The sequence below is a fragment of the Barbus barbus genome (genome assembly GCF_936440315.1).
Source record: "Barbus barbus genome assembly, chromosome: 29".
NCBI lineage: Eukaryota > Metazoa > Chordata > Actinopteri > Cypriniformes > Cyprinidae > Barbus > Barbus barbus.
The window spans coordinates 5,374,874-5,388,651 of record NC_136757.1 but is presented as its reverse complement, the minus strand read 5'-3'; the positions used below and the strand labels follow the sequence as shown (position 1 = coordinate 5,388,651).

The 13,778-nt window shown below is 37.1% G+C and overlaps 1 protein-coding gene across 1 annotated transcript; it reads left to right on the top strand.

Moving 5' to 3' along the window:
• Positions 1 to 65: 65 nt before the first annotated feature.
• Positions 66 to 13,186, top strand: LOC306849599 (queuosine 5'-phosphate N-glycosylase/hydrolase-like). Its single transcript, XM_079384758.1, has 5 exons — positions 66 to 314; positions 1,065 to 1,407; positions 4,734 to 4,990; positions 9,800 to 9,995; positions 11,724 to 13,186. The coding sequence occupies exons 2-5, from the start codon at positions 1,071 to 1,073 to the stop codon at positions 11,951 to 11,953; spliced, it is 1,020 nt and encodes a 339-aa protein (XP_079240884.1). The 5' UTR covers positions 66 to 314; positions 1,065 to 1,070; the 3' UTR covers positions 11,954 to 13,186.
• The last annotated feature ends 592 nt before the right edge of the window (positions 13,187 to 13,778 follow it).

The following is a 13,778-nucleotide window of genomic DNA, read 5'->3' as shown; positions in this document are numbered from 1 at the left end:
TTTCTATAAACCGAATACTTGCGCATTTTATGCGCATCTTTAGTCAGCTTGAAGCCAGAAGGGCCAGACTGCGCATGTCTCGCACGACTAGAGAGGAGTCTTAACAGATTGCAACAAAACAATCGGCAGAAAGTAGCTTGCGCAACACGGAAACTTGTTATTAGGTTTAATATGTGCTTTACGTCCGAGGAGAAAAGCCTGTAATATCTACAGTTGACCTCACTTCTGCCGATTTGAGCATTGACTAAATTAAAGCAAGACTGATTACATTTACAAGGCCTTTCAACTGAGTGGCGATTTTTGGACACTTTCCAGTAAGTAACGTTATAGTTTAACCTCTCACATGATAAAATGCACGTTTCGAGAAACAATATCACAATTGTTAGAAAATTGTCATTAAATAATGAATAAAATATCTATAACATTTTTAATGAATAATTTCTTCGATAAAGACTTATTAAAATAAAAAAGTGAAATAGTACACTGTTAGTTCATTTTTGTAGTATACTGTGCACAGTATGCAACTTTTCTGAACTAATCTGAAGGCTGCATCACATACAACATGGCACTTTTTTGAATAAGTACTTCATTTTTGACTGTAAAAAAATAAAGTTTTATTAGGTTTTATTTTGTATGACTATAATCCAGCCTTACTACAGTAAATTTGCCATGTTGTTATTGTCACGTGACCTACCAGTTGTCATTCACAAATGCTCTCCCATGGCCTTATGGGATAGTAAAGTGTGCACTAAATGCACTCTTCAGAATTTCGCCAGAAGTATTAGATCATTCGTATACTTTTAATGAATAATGAATTTGGACACACTAGTATTTTCACTTACTGTACTTGGTGTAGTATGCCTAGTGCTTTTGCATACTAAATAGTAGGTATGCAGCATGCGTGGCACCACAATGCAATGCACTCAACTTGACCTTTTTCCACTGTGACCAGTGAACTAGTAAAACCATACTTTGACTGTCATTGCATTCTAGTTGTTTTAATAGTATGCATTACTGTGCAGTATGTTAGTGTTCAGTTCTCAACATTATCTCTTCTCAACCAGAAACCGATGGAGAAGCCACTGTCCCCTCGAGAGTCCGGTCAGTTCGTGGCCGAGCGCAGTCGAGATGTGTTCGTGGATGAAGATGGAGTCAAACGTGTGGCGCAGATGATCTATGATCTCCGTGAGAGCGAGGAGTTCACAGCCAGCGGCTGGAAGAAGATGAATCATCTGGCGCCTCCGCCAGACTCAGACGAAGCTATCAACTGGGTGTTTGTGACCGACACCATGAACTTCTCCTTCTGGCCTGAGAGGGAGGAAGAGCAGTGTGAGGTCGTGTGTAGAGGAAGCACCTATCGAGGGTACATGTCTCTCTGTGCGGCTGTGACCAGAGCTATGGATGAAGGTGATTGGATTTCTGTCTCTGACTTGCATCGCTGTCCTTTTCATTTGATCAGAACATTATTTCTGTCATGCCAACTCTCGGAGGGATTGGCATGGTAATGTACATGACAATGTTAATGTGTTTAGTCTTAGTGGAATAGATCTGCTACGCTGCTGCGGTGGCAGAGCAAGTACTGAGACTTGCTACTGCCAATACATCCATGCTGCTGTGAGCATGTAAGAAATACTGCTGCTGCACATATAACACATATGAATAATAGGGTTGTGATGGTGAGAAAATTTCCCCACCGGCTAATCGACGTGTAACACCACCGGTAGTACCTTTTTTTCTTTTTCTCTTATTCCTTCGCATTTAAATAGCTTGTAAAAATGCGGTGCGCATTTCACTTTCACTTTCAAATTAGCGGCAATTCGGCATAAAGTACTTGTTCGTAGTGATGGCGAAGTGAAGCTTTCTGAACCAAGCGTAGCTTTCAACACAACTGTATCGGAAAAAGGTTCATTACTCGAAGCTTCTCAAAACGGTTTATGCTGTGGCCAGCTAGTGGTCATAATATTGACTAAACTTCCCAAGTGTTATGTTCCATTACAGATGCTGGTTTCACATCTGGTTCTACAACTGATTCTTTGTTTAATTATATTTTATATAAATAATGGCCATTGTCAAAGTCATTCATTTGTGTCGGTGTGTACTGGCACTTAAATAAGTAAAATAAAACATAAATTCATAAATTTATTATCTGTTTATTTTAACCGTCCTTAGACTGTTATTTCATGGCCAAAGTCCATTTTTGAGCTCAATATATAAATTTAGATAAAAAAAACAATGCTAACACATTAAAATGTAACATAATTTAAAGGAAACGGCACTGAGGTTCGCTCCGTTTGAACCAGATACTGAAGCAGTCACGTGATTTTCTGGCGAATGAAGCTTTGGACGTCATAGATCACGTGCTTTTCTCAAAACGAATCAAGCTCCGATACAGTGCTTCAATGTGAAAGTGTTGTTTTTTTTATACAAGCTTTGGAGCTTCCGAGTTGAATGTAACATCACTACTTGTTCATTGTTAGTTTGTTTGAGTTTTCCCTCTTTTCCTCACTTTACTTCACTTCTACATAGCTTAAAAGCGCTGTGCGCATTTTACTTTCACTTTCAAACTAGCAGCAATTCGGCATCAATTCAATAGAACTGCAAACTCAACTTAGCCTATATATAAATCATAGAACTTTTATTAACAAGACAAATCAAAATACACTATTCTATAGGCTATGCCTAATATAAAATAACAAATAACTTACACAAGTTTAAATAGCCTTGGTATGCAAAACTGAAAATCAGCAAACACTGTGGAACCAATTAAATAAGAAACAAATGTTTAAAAAAACTTCCAAAATCATCTTAGATAAACAACAAAAGTCAACAGGCTTCTCAAAATCCAAAATATTGCCGTTTTGAAACTAAATCTTCCGCTATTGTCTCGTCTGTCTCACCCCACTCTTCTTGTCAGTCAGCTCAACTCGCTCTCCTCACGTGAATGAAATCTAATATATGATGCGACTGTCGTTCAGCATGCTGTATTGAGCAGCCGCGTCCAGTTTTTAATTGTAGTGTCTGTTCTCTAACTGAACTAAATGATTTTTATTAGGGATGCACGATATTTGTTTTTTGCCGATATCCGATATGCCGATATTTTTCAACTAATTTTGGCCGATACCGATATATTTCCTTTTGTCTGGAAACAACATCAAGTCTCTCCTGTGCAGAAATTATAATCAAAATATTTTTAATTTTGGTTAGTTTTTAACAAGATTAGGGCTGGGCGATATGAGCAAAAATTCATATCTCTATATTTTTTGGCTGATTTGCGGTATACGGTATATATCTCGGTATTTATACGCTTTTGTATTTGGATTAAACAAATAAACAAATAAAGTGAATGTAACCATAGGCATATGTTATGTTAAAAAAGGGTTAAAATCACATTACATTCTAACATTGCAACATTGCAATCTAAAATCAAAAATAATGCTTTTAAAGCAGAAGTTAAAATTACTAAATTAAAAATGAAAGTAATAAAAAAAGCACAGACTAATTGAGTAAAAAGGCTGTTTTGATTACCCCATTATTCACTTTACAGTTAGTGCTATCATACAATACACTTACTTGTAGGTTTAAAATTCTACATATGTCACATTTGCTTATTAACTACAAATATTTCAGCAAAATGTATATTTTAGTAAGAATTATTGCGCTCCTATTACATTGCGCTCTGTCTGTTTGGTGCGCATGCTGCGCTCGTTCTAAATGAAGTTTGTGAAGTTTAGTGGAGAAGAGCAAAGCAAAAGCTCATGCACTTCTGACAGCAAAATGGAAATATTTCCATGGCTTTCTAACATTTTCAGATGGAGAATATACCTGTGAAATGTAAGTTATGCATTTTGGAAAACAGCACATCTCAAACACATTAAACAGCGCGAGTCTCTGTCAGCAGCACACGCAGCCTTTCTGTCAGAGTTTTAAACTGAAACTAAACTATAATCTTCTATATTTTACCAGTTTTTTTAAAGCCCTTCATATAAAGTTTGTCACATGTTTAGAACAAATTGTATTATGCACTTTCTCCGCAGCAGCTCAGTCTGTGTCCTCAGCTATATTTTCAGATGCGCTCATTTCAAACTACTGTATATCGATATAAACGGTATTGCCTTATATCGTATCGCTTATAAAGAATATATCAATATATTGTACAAACTCGATATACCGCCCAGCCCTAAACAAGAACTTATTTATTAGAATTAAATAAAAAATAATAAAGGTTTCTTGACAGTACATTGAAGCTTTGAAAATAACTATAAATAAATTATATCACTCACTGTATATTTAATAAGGTTAGGGGGGGAAAATGACCATTTATAAACATAGTGAGAAATGACATCTGTTTTGTTACTTACAGCAACTCATTTTAAGTTTTAAGTTTAAGTTTAAGCTATTTCTTCCTCTTTCCAGTCACAGAGCACTTTATTTTGAGAGTTGTTTAAGTGAGAGAAAATCTGCAACTTAGTCCAGATTGGGGGAATTGTAATGTTTAATAATTTATTTTATTATGTAAATTGAAATTTGCATAGATTTTTGTTTGTATATGCTGTCAATTATAGTTCTTAGAAAGAAAATCGGAATCGACAAAAATCGGTATCGGCAGGTCACACTTCCCAAAAAAATCGGAAATCGGAATCGGCCAAGAAAATTGCAATCGGTGCATCTCTAGTTTCTTGCCAGAAATTTGTTTATGTTTAATGTTATGATATGTGTGTGATGTCTTCATTTAGGAGTGCCCATTACCAACCCCACTTACTTCTCTCAGATCAGTGTGGCCGAGCTGGCGAAAGTCCTGCGCTCAGACAGCGATACTCCCATGCCGATGCTGAAAGAGCGTCACCAGGCCCTGACAGAGGCCGGCCGAGTGCTCATGGAGCATGGCGGATCCTTCCGGATATTCATGAGTCGCTGTGAGAATGATGCAGAGAAGATGGTGAAGTATATTGTGGAGAATATACCATCATACAGAGACGAAGCCATGTACGAGGTAAAAATATTCACATAAGATTTCAGTTTAGCCTTTAAAGGGGCCATATGATGTGATTTCAAGTTTTCCTTTCTCTTTTTAGTGTTACAAGCTGTTTATGCATAGATAAGATCCTTGAAGTTGCAAAGACTGAAGTCTCAAAACCAAAGCTATATTCTTTATAAAAGTTAAGACTCTGCCACGCCCCCCTAAAACGGCTCATTCAAACACGCCCCCCACATGTCTACGTCACGATGTGGAAATATTTGCATAATGCCGCCCAAATGTTCACGCAAAGAAAGAAGCTGTGGTTTCAGTAGCCGCAGCAGTGTTGATGCAGCTATGTCAGGGAGAAACTGTGTTTCTATGCAAAAGCAAAAGCACTTTATTTGGCCTTCCGAAAGTAGATGCATTTAGGAATCATTAAGATTACTTACGACAGAACAACAACGCATTTTATGGACAACCGTTTTGTGAACCTAGGAGAGGAGGTAATTCTGACTTTGCTATGACAATCTGGCGCTTCTGAATCAGCTACTGTAATTATGTTTTATTATTAGTTTAAGTATTTGCTATTGACTGCGGAGTTTTGCACGTAGTGTGTGTGTGTGTGGGAGAGAGAGAGACACAGGGTCACATCACAGCATGTCAGCTATATTAATCGTGGCTTGTGTGCAAACACATACGAGCTTCTTTACTGTGTCTGTCACGCGACTCTGTTCCCCTCTTGGGATTGAACTGATGATAAAACTAAGGACATTATTAACTGTCTTTACTTATTTTTTGAAAGCTGAAGCTCGCGATTATGACGTTATATTTCCGACAAGTGCTTGTGGTGTTCGGCCAATCACAATGCACTGTGCCAGCTGACCAATCAGAGCAGACTGCGCTTGTCGGAAGGAGGGGCTTTGTAGAAAACGAAGCGTTTGAGGCATAGAGGAACTACAATAATGTTCAGTATTTGAAAAATAATGTGTTTTTTGAACATTAAAGCATGTCAACATATTCTGTTACACTAAATACACAAAATAATGATCTTTAAAAAAGCATCATATGACCCCTTTAAAGGGAGGGCAGTTGATATAGACACTTTTAGTTGTGCTGGTTTAAAGTCCATACATCTCGATAGCAATCAATAAGTTAGGTGGTCTGCATGTATTTATGTGTATCTATATCGTCTGTGGAAGGCACAGGACCATAAAATGCTCGTCAAGTCATATTCCTCGCTCTGTCAGAGGGCTACGATAGGTTGTCCAGACATGATATGACATGATACGTCATCAGAGCGTTCATTACGCTATTGCAGAACGAGCAAGAATGGAAGGCTGTGTAATTATTGTAATATTATTCGCTTTGTAACGTTTTGTCACCGGTGAATGACGTGAGGTAATCTGACAGCATGGCATCCATCCGTCTCTCTTCGTGTAGTTGCTTAGCCTCTGGTTTGCCATGTGTTTTGAAGGAGGGATGGCTTTGGAGAGTGATTTGCAGGAAAAGTGGGATCTTACACTCTAAAAATGCTGGGTTAAAAAATAACACAACCTTAACCCAGCCGCTGGGTAACTATGGGACAGACATGGGTTGTTTTGACCCAAGTGCTGGGTTTAACCATTTGACCCAGAATGCTGGGTTGTATATTTGACCCAACAAGTGGGTCAGGTTAACTGTGTTGCTGGGTTAAACATTACCTAAATATTGGGTTATTTACCGTCTCATTGCCTTGCTACCTTTATATTTACCAATATTACCAATAATAATAAATAACAATCACAAAGGAATTTAAACATTTTTTTTTCTGTAATAAAATTAGACAACACAAAAAATGCAACTGTAAATATCAATTTAATGAGTTTTCATATTTCTTTTTAAAACTATTTTTGAATGGGTGCTACTGTTACACATTACATCCAACCCCTACAGACACAAATTTTTGTAGATAAGTTTCTCACAAAACTTTGTAAACTTGGTACTGTAGATTCCTATTCTTTGTCAACACTACAGCATCATAAAACTATGAAATTGATTATTGCCACATGAGAATCAGTCCAAACATTGTGCCGTTAAAACTAAGCCAAACAAAGAGACCTACAACAGACAATACATGTGACAAAAAATTAAAATGTTACAAGTGGCCAGAGAAAACTGTTGCCCTCAAATACCTCACGCATATATATATTAGGGCTGGGTAAAAAATATTGATTCTCCGATTTTAATCGATCTTCAGTTTAACGCAACGATATCGATTCGGGAAATCCCCGAATCGATTCTTAATGCGCGTGCTTCACGTAAGAGGATATGAATATTCACCTCTCGTCCTGAAGGTGTCACCATCTTTCGAATTGCTCCACTAAAAAAAACAACTGTGTGCACCCTATTATTAATGTAGATGTGTATTTCAGTAATAAACTTAAGTAGGAGAGTTTCAGTTACCAGCATTTATATCAAAATATGGATCCCATGTCTGCAAAACTAACATTTTAAATGAAATATTGATAGCTAATCGATATCGAATCGAATCGAATCGAAACCATAAAAATAAGAATCGAATCGAATCGAATCGCAGAATTGGTCACTATACCCAGCCCTAATATATATATATATATATACAGTACTGTGCAAAAGTTTTAGGCCACTAGTACTTTAGCTAGTTAAAAAAAATGGTTTTAAGTCAGTATTTCGATCTTTTGCTGAAATGTGTCAGTAGGAAATATCAGTTTATATTTCCAAACATTCATTTTGCCATTAATTGTAATAATCCAATGAGATTTTTGTTTGTGAATGAATGACTTCCCGGATTCTGTGGTTGTGGGTCTGAAGACCTTTCCTCCGCTCTTGAATATTGATTGGGGAAGCAGAGTGGGCAGGACTTTGAAAGCACTCTCCCTTTTAGCATCTAAACCATAAGAATAATACAGTGCAAACTGTGAAGCTGATCTCACAATCAAAACGACACATTGAAACACTTCTCCTGTGAAAATGTCTTCATTCCTTTAAATAGCTTGGATCGGATTGGATTGGATTTAAATAGATTGGATCAGAAACAAATGATACAGGCAGACCATGTGACAATGGCATGGCTGAAGTGCGACCTGAGACAAACATAATGTAATTTATTAGGATGTTAGTGACGTTCTGGCAGAGGTGCTGCTGCTGTTTTTCTAGAAGCCTGGGGAACTCCTTCAAGATTTCTGGGATGCTTGTAGACCCATTGCTGCGAATCCACCATTTCTCTATTTTTTTGGGAGGCAAAACAGATTCTGTAAAATAAGGATGAAAAACTGGGTTAAAAGCTAGCAAGACCATACAGTATTCCAGCCTGGAAATCCTGTGATCTGCCTATTATTCATCAATCTCAAATACAAATTATTATTTATAACAGTAACATTTAAAGAACACTTTACATGGCCTCCCTAACTTACGGTTAACCTGGATAAACCTCAATTAAAGCAACACAAGCATTCACTAAAATAGAGGAAGAGTAAAAGGACCACCATGAGAGATTAAGTCTAACTTTACATACTGTAGCTAAGACAACATTACATTTAAGTAACAATATTTAAGAATGATGTTAATTACCATTTAGGAATAATATTACATACCAGTAATATCGTGGTTTACCGTTAAGGATAGCTAATGCAGCTAACGTTACCCGAGGAAAAAAGAGCACGAAAATGGTTGGATTTGGCATGTCGCAGACATTTACTTGAAAAAAAAGAACGAAATGATCTAATTCTGACAAAACATTACAAAGCCATACAGAAATGTTACACAGACAGTAAGTTAACGGAACTTAACCCTGTATTTCTGACCTAACCATAGTTGAATACCTTTTTCATGAGGCGTTAAAATAAGTATATATACAGTATATAAAACTTTGAGCATACACGCACACACTCACACACACGCACACACACACACACACACATATATATATATATATGACTTCAGTGATTTGGACTATGCGGTTTTCACTCCTGAAACTTGCAGTCTGTACGTGGCCTAAATGTACTAAATTGAAACATCATTACTATAAATGCTTGTCAGTAAATCCAGCATTAAACTTTAACTATATTTCAAAGACAATATAATTATGAAATGACATATAAAGATATAGTACATAAGTCAGTCAAAAAAGCACTTTTAAATATATTTATTATAAATTTAAACTACAATGTATTTTTAGTAAGCAATTTACATGCTTAAGTCCTACTTATAGGGTTAGTTCACCCCAATTTTTTAATTTTCTGTTAATTTATTTACTCGCAGTCTCAGGCCATCCAAGATGCAGGTAATTTTTTCTTCAGTAGAACAGTTTTTAGCTGAAATCGTGGTTTTTGCTGGTTCGTAAAATGCAAGTCAGCAGCTGCCCATCTTTGAGAATAAAATAAAGCATATAAAGGAACACAAAACTAATACCCATGGCTCCTGGTGATATATTGAGGTCTTATGAAGCGAAACGATCAGTCTGTGCAAGAAACTGAATATTATTTACATTATTACCTGTAATCCAGAGCCTCATGCAAACAGGTAAATCTGATTCTTTGCCATGAACTGGTTCTTTCAGACAGTTTGTGTCAATGAACTGGTTCAGTTCACTAGTTCGTGAATTGACGTGGATGTTTTACATGTCTATAGCATATAAAGTGAAGGAAGTTGTCTTCACCTTTACATAAACAATAAGAAACCATAAAAACTTTAATTTGGCTCCTTCATTCAAGTGCGATTTATTCTTTATGTAACAAATCACCTTTTCAAACATATGCTAAACCATACTTCTTTTTCAAAAATGATATCACCTCATGATAACCTCACATTTTGTTGATGTTGTAGGGTAAGAGGATCTCATTTTATAAGAGAGCTCAGATCCTTGTGGCAGACTTCTGGGGCATCATGGAGGCACGAGGGGAGGGCAACATCCCTAACCTGGACCACCTGACCATGTTCGCTGACTACAGGGTGCCACAAGGCCTCGTGTACCTTGGAGCTTTACGCTACTCTGATGCCCTTATGGAGACATTGAAAAACGGTTTGTTGCGCCTTTTTGATAAAATTGATGTAACAAAAAAATGCACTAATAAAGCATTCTAAGTGCCGCTTTAAATTTTCTTCTAAAATGAGCATTTTTCTCAGGCTCCTAGGTTTATGTTCAATTATTTCACTTTAATGGCAATGAAAAGATCGTATTTATTGCCATTAAAGTGAAATTACTGAACCTACACATAGGAGCCTGATAAAACTGCTCATTTTAGAAGAAAATTTCAAACGGCTCTTGGAGGCTTTTGCATTTGAGCTCTATATACACTCACCGGCTACTTTATTAGGTACACGTGTTAAATTGCTTGGTAACACAAATTGCTAATCAGCCAATCACATGGCAGCAACTCAATGCATTTAGGCATCTAGATGTGGTGACGACGACTTGCTGAAGTTCAAACCGAGCATCAAAATGGGGAAGAAAGGGGATTTAAGTGACTTTGAACGTGGAATGGTTGTTGGTGCCAGACGGGCTGGTCTGAGTATTTAAAAAACTGCTGATCTACTGGGATTTTCACGCACAACCATCTCTAGGGTTTACAGAGAATGGTCCGAAAAAGAGAAAATATCCAGTGAGCGGCAGTTATGTGGACGAAAATGCCTTGTTGATGTCAGAGGTCAGAGGAGAATGGGCAGACTGGTTAGAGATGATTGAAACGCAACAGTAACTCAAATAACTACTTGTTACAACCAAGGTATGCAGAATACCATCTCTGAACGCACAACACGTCAAACCCTGAAGCAGATGGGCTACAGCAGCAGAAGACCACACCGGGTGCTGCTCCTGTCAGCTAAGAACAGGAAACAGAGGCTAAAGTTTGCACAGGCTCACCAAAATTGGACAATAAAAGATCTTGAAGAAAAACGTTGCCTGGTCTGATGAGTCTCGATTTCTGCTGCGACGTTCATGAAAGCATGGATCCATCCTGCTTTCTCTCAACGGTTCAGGCTGGTGGTGGTGGTGTAATGGTGTGGGGGATATTTTCTTGGCACACTTTGGGGCCCTTAGTATCAATTGAGCATCGTTTAAACATCACAACCTCCCTGAGTATTGTTGCTGACCATGTCCATCCCTTTTTAACTACAGTGTACTCATCTTCTGATGGCTACTTCCAGCAGGATAATGCACCATGTCACAAAGCTCAAATCATCTCAGACTGGTTTCTTGAACATGACAATGAGTTCACTTTACTCAAATGGCCTCCACAGTCACCAGATCTCAATCCAATAGAGCACCTTTGGGATTTGGTGGAACGGGAGATTCGCATCATGGATGTGCAGCCGACAAATCTGCAGCAACTGCGTGATGCTATCATGTCAATATGGACCAAAATCTCTGAGGAATGTTTCCAACACCTTGTTGAATCTATGCCATGAAGAATTAGGGCAGTTCTGAAGGCAAAAGGGGGTCCAACCCGGTACTAGCAAGGTGTACCTAATAAAGTGGCCAGTGAGTGTATATATTACATTATAGTAATGAAAATTTGGAAAATGTACTTTATGCTCATAAAAATACTACCAATAAAATAGGTTTCATGTTCTTTAAACAAAATATACTTTAATATTCTTATGTAATAATAATATACTATGTAAAATTTATTTTCTTTCGATTGTTGGGTGGAATATGGACATTTCTTGACAGGTTTTGCTATATTAATCCTTAAGTAATAGACGGGTAATCTCATCAGTATTGTTGTAGTGATTGTTATTTGTTTGACAGGTGAACTGTTGAGCTCAGGCGAGAGGAGAGAGGTGGAGATCAGGGGTTGCTCCATCTGGTGTGTGGAGAGAATCCGACAGCATCTGTGGAAGCTCGTGGAGGAGAGAGACGGGAAGAGCTGCCACATCAACTCTGCTCTAATTGACTTTTACCTGTGGCCATATGCTAAAAAACACCATAAAGAAATGGCACATATTCCAATACATCTCACACGCTGCATCTACTATTGACAGCATCAGCTTTCCAAGTTTTTTTGTATCATGCGGTTTATAGTTTTAAATAAAGTTATGAAAATGAGGTGACGTACATCTGGTATAAATTCTTTTGTTAACATGAGAAAATAGAGGTGAAACAGCCACGTACTACAAGTTTCATAAACAGGACGTTAGTATTGAGTAACATACATTTTAAATACAACTTTGTTAGTTACTTTCCCTATTTTTTTTCTCTGCCAAAGAAAATATTTCCGAACAACGCCACAGAAGAATCACGTGTTGCGCATCTCTGAGCACACAGTCATGATGCCGCCTCCTTGAATGAATCTGTGGTTTGAAAGAATCGATTGTATCGAACACAGACAAGATGAGTATTACAAATTATTTCTTTCTTTCCAGTAAGAAATCATAAAGACATTCATTTTCATGCACACAGTGGGCCCAATGCTTAACCACATTTGATTGTGATGTCTAGAACTTTACACATTAACTAGTTGGTTTAAAGTAATTGCAAGAGTCTGTTCATTTGTTTGCATATGCCACTTGGTTTGATTATGTGCATTGACATACATTACGTTATTTGAGTAAATGCAATGCAAAACTAGAATGCAAAACATTGGCAGTTTATTCCCCATCTAATTTGTTTTGTCTGTTTCGAGTAATCCAGATCTGGAAATCTGAGGGTGATCCAATCCAATTTTTCTATAATGGAAAAACTGGCACAAAAGGAAGATGGGTTACCTGATCCTGCATAGCAAAACATGAGATTTCCAAATCTGATCCAGATTAAACTTTTTGAACAACTGGCCTCAGAATTTAAGACAGTTTCGATACCAACTTACAAACCTACTAAAACAAGAAATTTGTGTAATTTGACTTTTTTATGCATTTATTTGATTTAAATTGATTTCTGATAACTTTATTAAAAACAAATTTATTAAGAAGGAAAAAAAAAACTGAAATAATCACATTAACATAGATATTAAAAGGTCAGGTTTCTCCAGATCACCTTTGAGAAGTTTCTACACTGAATGGAGTGAATCTGTGTAAATTTCAATTGATTACGTCTGTCAAAGGCTATAAAAACCTGCTGAATTGAAGTGTATACGTGTGCTTTGTTGTGTTTGTCCAAATAATTCAAAATCTAACTATCATTAGAGGCATGTAATCATATTACAGATATCCCTATTCCTTATTCTCTCTCTTCTTTTTCAATAAACTTTTTTATATGAAGTTCAATGAAGCGTTGCTCTTTGGCCATAAGATGATTATTTCATTGACCTGAGGAGGCTGGTGAGTGGTTGTGTTTTCTCTCACAACCACATGAGGGTGGCAGACATGCTTACATCATGAACATTATTGTGCTATGTTTCGAAAAAAGTATCATTTGCTCATTTATGCACTCATAATGGTAAGAAATTCCACTAAACACACTTCAGTGAATGTCTAGTTACTCTCTCCCATTCTGTTTCTGTCTTCTACTACCTCACCTTTCACTAAGACTGTAAAAACCTCTCTTATAGCTCACCCAAAAAATGGCAATCCTGTCATAACTTACTCACCCGCATGTCGTTCCAAACCTGTATGAGTTTCTTTCTTCTGCTGAACACAAGCCATGGACTTCCACAGTATGGAGAAAGAAAGAAACAATATATATATATATACACACACACACACACACACACACACATTATATATACAGTATAAGATTCAAAAGTGCCACCCATATATATATATAAGTAGGTGTACCTTTAATGTGGATTGACTGAGGCCCCCTCTCTCATGAAAACATAGTTATATGCCCATCTCTGGAGAGAAAAGATGATTAGAGCAGAGTTTT

Coding starts and splice junctions, on each gene's coding strand:
- LOC306849599 (XM_079384758.1), top strand. CDS start 1,071: ATGGAGAAGCCACTGTCCCCTCGAGAGTCCGGTCAGTTCGTGGCCGAG. Junction 4,991..9,799: donor GAGACGAAGCCATGTACGAG/GTAAAAATATTC, acceptor TTGATGTTGTAG/GGTAAGAGGATCTCATTTTA. Junction 9,996..11,723: donor TATGGAGACATTGAAAAACG/GTTTGTTGCGCC, acceptor TTTGTTTGACAG/GTGAACTGTTGAGCTCAGGC.